The sequence below is a fragment of the Passer montanus genome, unplaced genomic scaffold (genome assembly GCF_014805655.1).
Source record: "Passer montanus isolate IOZ18808 unplaced genomic scaffold, ASM1480565v1 scaffold41, whole genome shotgun sequence".
Taxonomy (NCBI): Eukaryota; Metazoa; Chordata; class Aves; order Passeriformes; family Passeridae; genus Passer; species Passer montanus.
In genome coordinates, this window is record NW_024368930.1 from 7218089 (window position 1) to 7227389 (window position 9301).

Genomic DNA, 9301 nt, shown 5'->3' on the forward strand with positions numbered 1-9301 from the left:
CGGAGAACTCCGAACTTGGGGCGGGGGGCGCGGAGCTGTGCCCTGTGGGATGCCCGTGCTCCGTGCCACCGTGGGACCCCGGTGTCCCGTGTGGGTGCAGATGTCCCCGGGGGTTCCTGTGATTCCTGATTCCCGGTGGCCCCGTATGCACGAGAGGATGGCGGTGTCTCCGCGGGGGTCCCGGTGCCCCCCGTAGGGGCTGCAGGTGTGCGTCCCCGCCCCGCCCCCGTCGCCATGGGCACCGCCCGCCCGGCGCCGCGCTGACAGCGCGCGGGGTTTTATGAATGGGTGACGTCACGACCCTGGCGTCTCACGGTCTGAGCCGCCGCGGAGCGGGGGGGCGCGGGGAGTGCGGGGGGGCCGAGCGCCGCAGGGGCACCGGGGGCCTGGAGGGGACAAGGGGCGAGCGGGGCTGCGGGCAGCCCGACACCGGCAGCCCGCGGGGCAAGCACCCGCGTTCGCTGCGGGCATGGCGGGCTCCCCGCACCGCTGCAGCCTCCGCACCGCCGGCTCCCTGCCCCGCGGCCCCGGCCCGTCACGGCGCTGTCTCCGCCATTGCCCCTTTAAGACGCGGTCCTTTGGGGCGCATGAATGGGGTGGGCGGAGCTGCGCTCGGTTTTCCTGCGCTGCTATTGGTCGATGGTCCCCTAGGCCCCGCCCTCCCGTCCCTGGCGCTCTATAAGTGTCGCTGCGGGGCGCGGGCTCCGTGTCCGCTCGCCGTGTCCGCGCTCCTCGCTCAGCCTCTCGCCATGAAGGTCGCCGCTGTCGCTTCTTCGCCGCTGCCCGCGGGTGCCGGCGGCCCGCTGAAAGCCGTGCGGCCCGGGGAGGCCGCCCGCTGCGGGCCGGGCCCGGGGGTGTCCCCGGTGGCGGCGGAGCAGGCGGCCGCCGCGCTGCTGTACGATATGAAGGGCTGCTACTCGCGGCTACGGGCGCTGGTGCCCACGCTGCCGCGGCACCGGCGGGTCTCCAAGGTGGAGCTGCTGCAGCACGTTATCGACTACATCTGGGACCTGCAGCTGGAGCTGCAGTGCGGCCCCCCGCGCCCCGCCGCGGCTGCGGACTCCCCCGAGGTGAGTGCGGACCCGCGGCACCGCTCGGAGCCGCGCTCCTTGCGGGCAGCACCGGCGCTCCTTGGAATCGCCTTTCCCCGATCGCGCCCTCTCCTTTCCGGGGGCGTCCCTTCCTCCTGTCCCCTTTCCATCTCCGGCACCCTCCTGGCAAGTACTGACCGGCCGCTTCGTGTCCCTTTCCCGCAGGCTCCGTGCATTCCCGCTGCCGATCGGATCCTCTGCCGCTGAGACCGCTCTGGACCTTCCACGGACATCATCCCCGGGATCCCGGTCCCACCGCGGACATCGTCCCCGGGACCCCGTCCCCGAGCACCGCGGCTCACCTGCATCCCCGGGGTGCCCCGCAGCCTGGGCAGGGGGTGCTGTGGGCCGGATCCTTCCTTCTCAGATTGCTGAGAGCATTCCCCGTATTGTATATTACAATGATGCTGGAGAATATTGTTCTACAATAGCTGGAGTTTTGTTATTAAACAAGCCCTGATGACCACACGTGCGTTTTCTTGCTGCTCCTCACACCCCCTCCCGTGGGTTTTGGGTGTGTTTCACTCCGGGGATTTTTGCCCCATTTAATGGGGGGCAACTTGTGCAGACCGCTGTGGGCTGGGTGGGTGTGTTGGGGGCACAGGTCTGGCACCCTGTGGTGGTGCTGAGGAAGGGGTTTCTCACAGGCTGGTCCCAGTTCCCTGTGTCCCAGCATTGCCCCCACAAGCCTCTCCCAGTGGTTTCCGAGGGTTTTCACTCCCTGGGCTCAGACGTGGGGTGTTGAGGGTCAGGCACAGGAGGGAAGATTGTTCACGCTGTATCTTCCGTGGTGGGATAATACTGTATCACTGGGATGCATCTGCCCGTGATTGGGCCCCTTGGTGGGATGGTGACACAGAGGGGACAGTGCTGTGAGCCAGCTGTGGGCTCCTGTGCCCGGATGGGAGCGTGGTTTCCCCATCCCCCTGGACAGTGGTGTGTTCACAGCCTGGAATTCCCTTCACTCCCCTGCCCAGCGGGGCCACCTGTACCCAGCAGCCTTTCCGAGGCTCCCACGGTTGTTGCTGTGTCAGGGCTGGGGGATTGCAGGGGTGATGATGCAGGGATTGATCCCTGTGCAGGGAGAGCGGATACAAATCCTGGGGTGCTTCTCTCCGTGGCCCTGCCCCTGTGGTTCCTGCTCTTCCTGGTGCAACCCCTGCCTGTGGGGACAGACAACCGCTGGGGACAAGGAAATTGCATCAGGGCTTGTGCAACCCCGAGGGCTGGGGGTGCCCCGGGCAGCTGTCCTTGCCTGAGCTTCCCTGTGACTCACAAACACCCCAAGGATCTCTCAGATCTGTTCCAGATCTGTTCAGCCTCCCTGTGGGCCTGGCAGGGACAGTTGGGGTGCCTGGAGGGGCTCTTGTGGCTCTGGTGGGACCCTTTAGGTGTCCCCCCTCCCCAGGGCCCCGCAGCCAGGGGATTTGGGGCTGGAAGGGCTTGAGCAGCAGTGTGTGCATGTGTGAGGCTGTGCACACACTCTGCGTGTGTTTGTGTGCTCACAGCCGTGTCCATGTGTGTCCGTGTGCCCACTCGTGCTTTCCCAGCCCCGCAGATCCCCGGGCAGGGGACAGGCGACTTGGGCTATCAGCACACTGCCTCGCCTGTCCCCCCCTGTCCTGGCTGTGACACAGCAGCAGGGGACACGGAGGGGGCCCAGGGGCTCTGGGTCTCTGTGGGTGACCTCGTCCACCCTTGGATGTGTTCCTTCCATCACCCCCCAGGTCCCTCCATCGTCCCCACCGGTGTCTGCTCCGCCGCCCGCCTCCCTCCCGGCCCGGAGCGCGGCGCGGACGGGGCGGTGGGTCCCTCTCCCGGTGCCCGCTCGCACTGCACGGCTCGGGCCGCCCTCCTGGAGGAGCCTGGAAGGTCCCGGGACAGGGAGAACCGGGACTGGGGGCTCTTCCCGTGCTGCCTTCCCTGGTGCCGTCGTTACCTGTTTCCTCCGCTGGAGCGGTGGGGACAGGGCTCCGTGTGTGTCCGTGTGTGTCCCCACGTCCCTGCCTGACCCCTGCCCCAGGACCGAGCTCCTGTACCTGGCCCGGGAGGGCAGGGGCAGGGGCTGCGGGGCCAGCCCGGGCTCGGCCGCCCGCACGTGTCGGGATGCCGGATGCGGCAGCTCCAGGATGCGCCGCAGAGCCCGAGGCAGCGCCCAGCCCGCGGGCACCTGCGCCCCAACCGGTCCCTCGATGTTTTCCTGGGACCTGATTCATCCCGGAAGGGATTAGGGACGGGGGAAATGGGTGACGCTGTGGTGTGACCAGGACCCGGGATGGACACTGGCGTCAGAGCTGGTCCCTGCTGTTCCCTGCCACGTACAGCCCCGGGACAGGGACACGGAGGAGCCGGGAGCATGGCAGGAGCTGCGGCCCCCGCGGTGCAGGGCACTGCACCCACCCGGCACGGTGAGTGGGTGCAGGGCAGGGGCACCCTGGGGCAGAGGGGCTGTGCTGGGCATTGGGCCGGGGGTCAGGGTCAGCTCTGGGGCACTGCTGGGGGCACCGGCCACCCCTGCAGCCATGGCTGGGGGCACTGGGCATCCCAGGCCAGCGGGCAGCTGCTCTCAAGGCCTCCATGAGGTGCATTATGTGGGCTGTGTCCCTCTGGCGAGGCTGCCCGTGGGCTCTGTGTGCCCCCGTGGTGCTGAGATGAGGCCCTGGCCCTCCTGGAGGTACCCCTGGGTGTGCCAGCTGGATCCAGGAGGGCAGCTGGACCCCTGTCATATCCACGGCACTGCAGGGGCTCAGTGGATGGGGGACAGTCCTGCTGATGGTGGCTCCTTCCCCACAGCTGGGTTTTCAGAGGGGATTGCACAGTTCTGCTCTCGCTCTGACTGTCCCAGCTTTTCCCTCACTTCCCTGGGGGCAGCCCGGACACCCTGATCCCCCCTGGAATGAACACAGGGTTCCCAGAGCCCCTCCCAAAGTGGGAGCAGCCGCTGCCCCCCGCTGCAATGGGCAGAGCCCTGTTTGCCCCGGGGCAGGCCCTGCCCCAGGAGCTGCTCACCGTGTCCCTGTCCCCACTCCCCGTCGCCCCCAGGCAGGGCACAGCTGAAGCTCTTGGTGGCCTTGGCCCAGCTGGGTCTCTGTGTGTCCCCACATGTCCCGTGTCCCTGTGGGGAGCCCCAGCTGGTGTCCCTGGCTCGTGTGGGGGCTGGCAGGGCTGGTGTGGGACCCTGCATTCCCCCGCTCCCACGATGGGGCTTCCCCTTTCAGTCAGGCGTTGGGCAAGGCTGGGCTTTCGGTGGCCGCGGCACTGCGGTGTCCCCGTGTGTGCTGATGTCACCCGGGGCTCCCTGTCCCCGATATAAGTCCTGGCTGTGCTGGGGCACAGGGAGGGGGTCTCTACACCTGCTGCGTGTCCCCCAGACATGTCCTCTGCTCCAGCCCCCAGGTCCCAGCGCCAGCCCCGAGGTCCTGTATGGCTCTGCCTCATGCTCCTGCTGCCCACCTCTGCCTCTGCCACCACCACCAATCCTGGCATCAAGGTCTGGCTGACCCAGGGGACACTGGAGTTTGGTGAGTCTGTGCTCCTGAGCACCGAGGGATGGGGGGACCAGTGGGGGATGATGCCCAGACTGCTAAGGAGGGGGAATGAGGGGGCCAGTGGGTTCCCCCAGGAATGACGGCAAGTCTGCCGGGAATGGGGGATGGAAGAACCATCCTGGTCCTGGCTGCTCACTCTGCTGACACCCCAGGTACCCCAGCCCCTTCCTTGGTGTCACCCCAAATTCCCACTTTGCCCCAGGCCGGCGCTTTGGGCTGGAGCTGCTCCAGTTGATGCTGCAGAGGGAGCATGAGCTGAACCTGACGGGTTCCTACAACATCCCACTCCTGGGAACTCTCACCTACGCTGTGCCACGGTAGGAGCCACCTGCGGGGTCCCTGTCCCTGTCCCCGTCCCTGTCTGTGCCACAGCCACAAGCACGCTTGCCTGTGCTGTGCAGGATCCACATCCACGAGCTGCAGATGAACGAATCCGCGCTGGGCTTTGCTGAGGACGTGGGGGTGAGGCTGACGGTGCAGCGCGCCCGAGTCCAGCTCAGCGCCGACTGGGCCGCCCAGCTGGGAGGCGTGTGAGTCCTCGGGGGACAGGGACAGGACTCGGGGTGGCCCCACGCCCCCGCTGTCCCTGTGCTCACCCGCTGTGTCCCCAGCCAGGACAGTGGCTCCGTGGAGCTCCGCATGCAGGACGTGGCCGTGGCAGCGGTGCTGGGGGTGAGCGAGGACGGCAGCGGCCGCCCCACGGTTTGGAGTGCTGGCTGTGACACCCACGGCACCCACCTGCACATGGAGTTTCACCGTGGATACAGGTGATGCCAAGCCCCCTGCTCTGTCCTGTCCCTGGACTGCTGGTGCCCCAGCCAGGGAGGTGGGCTGGGGGGGGCTGGGTGGGTGCCATGAGCTGGTCTGAGCACCCTGCTCTGCCCTGCAGCTGGCTCTACAACCTGCTGGCCCCTCTGCTCCAGAGAACCCTGCGGCAGCAGCTGAACAAGCAGGTGGGTGCTCGGCCCCTGTGCCCCGGGGTGTCGGTGTCCCTGTGCCCCCCAGGCCAGTGAGAGGCTTGCAGACCCTCATCCCTTGCTGACACCCTGCTCTGCTTCCAGCTCTGCCTCGTGCTCCACAGGGGCGTTGACAGGCTGGACACTGCCCTCAAGAACATGAAAGGTGGGTGAGGGGACCCCAGGACTGGGGACAGGCAGGGTGGTCCTGGGGGCTGTGGGCTGGACTGGTGCCCAGCAGGGTCTGCAGGACCCCACTGTGGGGCTGGGTCCTGACAGAGCCAGGCTGTGGGAGGGGGCTGGTGGTGGTGGTCTGACTCCTCCCATCCACCTCCATGTCCCTGCAGTGTCCACCCAGCTGGACACCATTGCTGCCATCGACCACTCCCTGCTGGCACCGCCAGCCTTCACAGAGGAGTATGGGGACGTTGCCCTCAAGGTAATGTCATCCTGGGAATTCCTGGGCCAGATTTGGGAACTGGGGAGCCTGGCTGATCCTCAATCCATCTGTGTGCCTGTGCAGGGAGAGATCTTCAGGGTGGGCACGTACCCACAGAGACCCTCAGCAGTGCCTGCGGTGCTGCCTGTGGCACTGCCCGTGGCACTGCCGGTGGCACTGCCCGTGGCTTTGCCCACGCCCCTGCCCACGACACCGCCCATGGCACGTGAGCCCATGCTGCTGGTGGCTGTCACCGAGTTCGTCGCCAGCTCGGCCGCCTTCACCTACTTCACAGCCGGGGCCCTGCGCAGGAACATCTCCAGTGGCATGGTAGGGGTGCTGCAGAGCAGAGCTGTCCCCACGGCCGTGTCCCCAGGGCCACCCCTGCTCAGCCCCAGCACCTGATCCCTCCCTGCCTTCCAGCTCCCCCGGCGGTTCCCGCTGCAGCTGAGGACCAAGAGCATGGAGGCGTTCGCCCCTCAGGTGAGTGGGATGGGACACGGGGAGAAGGGGACACAGGTGGGACATGGAGCAGGACAGGATGCAGGTGGGATGGGGCATGGGACACAAGGTGGGATTGCAGGAGGAACAGAAGATGTAATGCATGCAGGAGGGATGGGAAAGGGATGGGGCTTGTGAGGGATGGGATGCAGGAGGAAAAGGTTGCAGGTGGGATGGAACATGGGATGACACAGAGGTCAAGTGGGATGCACGAGGGACAGGACAGGGAATGGGGTGCAGTGAAATGGGAGGAGTTGCAGGCAGTATGGGATGCAGGCAGAAGGGAACACCCAGGACAAGGACATGGGCAGGGCAGTGATGGGCACACGGGACCTGGGCAATGGTGGGGACCTGATGGGGACATGGCCAGCATGGCTCTGTGCCACCCCTGCCCTGTCCCTCCCAGCTGCAGGAGCGCTATCCAGACCAGCCCATGGAGCTGCACCTCTGGGCCCGCCAGCAGCCCCTGCTCTCCTGCCATCCTGATGCCCTGCACGGGACCCTCTTTGGCTCTGCCGAGGCCTTCGTGGTGCTGCCCAACGCCACCCGTGTCCCTGCCTTCCTGCTGAACATCGTGAGTGGCTGCTGCTGCCACGGCTCAGGGAGCCAGGGCACCCCAAAGGACCTGCCTGGGGCTGCTGTGCCTGTGCTCCTGGCCATGCTGGGGGATGCTGGGGGATACTGGGACCAGCTGGGTGGTGCTGGGGGATACTGGGGCCAGCTGGGTGGTGCTGGGTGGCAGCACTGCCCTGGTGTCTCCAGTGTCCCCTCCTGCTGCAGGATGCCAACGTGACGGGGAAGCCGACAATCAGCGGGAACAGACTCGGGGGCACAGTGAGACTGACAGGGTGAGTGCCCGACCCTGAGCTGGGTCTGAGCTCCCCCAGGAGCACAGTGAGACTGACAGGGTGAGTGCCCGACCCTGAGCTGGGTCTGAGCTCCCCCAGGACATACCTGGAGAGCTCCCCCACTCCCCAACTCTGTCCATTTGCCTCCCTGAGTCCCGAATTTCCTGCTCAGACCCCATCCTGCCCCCAGTTCATAGCTGTGCCAGCTGCCCTGGCAGTAGGTGCTCAGCTGGACTCTCTCTGCTGGGGTCCCACCACGGAGCTCAGCCTGTCCCTACCCTGGGGTGGGACAGTTCCCATCCCTGTGCCTGGCTCTGACCCTGATCTTGTCCTACAGGCTCCATATAACACAAGTGGCATCAAACGTGGGCCCAGTGGAGGTGAGTGGCTGTGCCAGGGAATCCAGGGGGAGCCTCGGGTTCCACATCACCCTGGGGGGAATCTGGGGTGCTGTGGACCCCACGCATGGCAAGCCTGGCGGGGGGCTGAGCCCTGCCTGCAGCACGGACCCCTCTGCCTGTGCTGAGCCGGGCTCAGACCTGCCTGTCCCACAGGTGAAGCGTCTGGAGACCCTGCTGAAGTTCGGGCTGTGGCTTTTTGGGGTTCCCCGGGCAAACAGTAAGTGCTGTCCCCGTCCTGTCCCAATCCTGCCACAGCTGCACCAGGGCCATCCCTGCTATGACTTTGTCTCCCCACAGAGTGGCTCCAGGCTGGCATCCCCCTGCCCCTCCCGCACGGCCTCAGCCTGCTCAGACCCCGGCTCTCCCTGCAGCAGGTGGGTGCCACCCCTGTCCCCTTACCCCAGGGTCCCCCATGTCCCCCATACCCCCTCTCTGACTCTGACTCCCTCCAGGGCTTCGTGCTCATTGCCACGGACCTGCAGTACGAGCCGTGAGAGCGCCTGCCTCGTGGGAGCCCTCCAGCCCTGTCCCCGTCACCATCCCGGGAGCCCTCCAGCCCTGTCCCTGTCACCATCCCGGGAACCCTCCAGCCCTGTCCCCGTCACCATCCCGGGAGCCCTCCAGCCCTGTCCCTGTCACCATCCCGTGGCCATCGTGTCCCCGCGGCTGCCGAAGCGCCCAACCGCGGGAGCACCGAGCCCATCCTCGGCGGGGATTAAACGGGAGCGCAGCCCAGCCCGGCGTGCTCTGGGGTGTCCCGGGGAGCCCCCTCACCCTGTGTCCCGGGCAGGGTCCCATTCCCGACCCCACGACGGGGCATGGCTGTGTCCTCTGCTGCCAGGGGCTCCGGCTGTGCCCTGCTGGGGTCCGGCCCCTCTGGGGGGCTCCGGGCAGGTGGGGACGGGGCTGGTGGCCCTCGGGGACTGGGGTTCCCTGCAGTGCTCGCGGCTCTCTTGGTCACGGTGGTCCCCGTGCAGCTCCTCCCGCTGCCCACGGGATGGTGCTCGTGTCCGCGTCCCGGCTCCCACCGCGTCCCCCGGGCCACGGAGCCCGCCCGGGCCCCGCCGCTGCCCCCGCCCCGGGGGTCCCCGAGAGGACAGGGGAGGGGGCTGGGGAAGGCTGTCCTGCCGTGACAGGGATGTGGGGTGGCTCGGCGTGCCCCATGCTTGTGACATCCCAGAAAAGGCGGAGTGTTTGTGTGCTCCAAACCGCCCTGAAGGAGCCCCCACAAAGGGAAGGTGCTCCTTTGGAGGGCAGCCCCGGGAATGCGGGGGGCTGTGGGTCCCAGCGAGGTTGTGAGACCCCTGCCCTCCTCCTCCCAACGTGACAACGGGTGCTGAGCCCATGTCCCCAAAACCAGCACCCCCAGCCAGCTCAGAGCCTGCCCTGGGCTCCCTGTCCCCATCACCCCTTAGTGCCCCCACCCCATCCCTCTGGACCACAGCAAACTGCCCTTGGATCACCCCAGCCCTTCCCTGGGCAGGGAGAGGACCTCATCCCCATCCATCCATCCATCC

The 9301-nt window shown here is 67.2% G+C and overlaps 2 protein-coding genes across 4 annotated transcripts; both read left to right on the forward strand.

Annotated features, from left to right (window-relative positions):
- Window positions 1-366: 366 nt before the first annotated feature.
- On the forward strand, window positions 367-1557 carry ID1 (inhibitor of DNA binding 1, HLH protein). Its single transcript, XM_039719224.1, has 2 exons — window positions 367-1070; window positions 1257-1557. The coding sequence occupies exons 1-2, from the start codon at window positions 588-590 to the stop codon at window positions 1296-1298; spliced, it is 525 nt and encodes a 174-aa protein (XP_039575158.1). The 5' UTR covers window positions 367-587; the 3' UTR covers window positions 1299-1557.
- Window positions 1558-3363: 1806 nt separating this feature from the next.
- LOC120507070 (bactericidal permeability-increasing protein-like) lies at window positions 3364-9205 on the forward strand. 3 transcript variants are annotated; one of them, XM_039719303.1, is made up of 16 exons: window positions 3365-3499; window positions 4481-4612; window positions 4842-4956; window positions 5041-5169; window positions 5251-5406; window positions 5529-5592; window positions 5701-5761; window positions 5943-6034; window positions 6119-6364; window positions 6458-6517; window positions 6942-7109; window positions 7316-7383; window positions 7721-7763; window positions 7938-8001; window positions 8082-8158; window positions 8237-9205. In XM_039719303.1, exons 1-16 carry the CDS (start codon window positions 3367-3369, stop codon window positions 8276-8278), a joined length of 1650 nt encoding a protein of 549 aa, XP_039575237.1. In that variant the 5' UTR covers window positions 3365-3366; the 3' UTR covers window positions 8279-9205. The 3 variants fall into 3 exon arrangements, with proteins under 3 accessions (XP_039575236.1, XP_039575237.1, XP_039575238.1); XM_039719302.1 differs by having other exon boundaries at window positions 3364-3499; window positions 5943-6364; XM_039719304.1 differs by lacking the exon at window positions 3365-3499 and having other exon boundaries at window positions 4326-4612.
- Window positions 9206-9301: the final 96 nt, after the last annotated feature.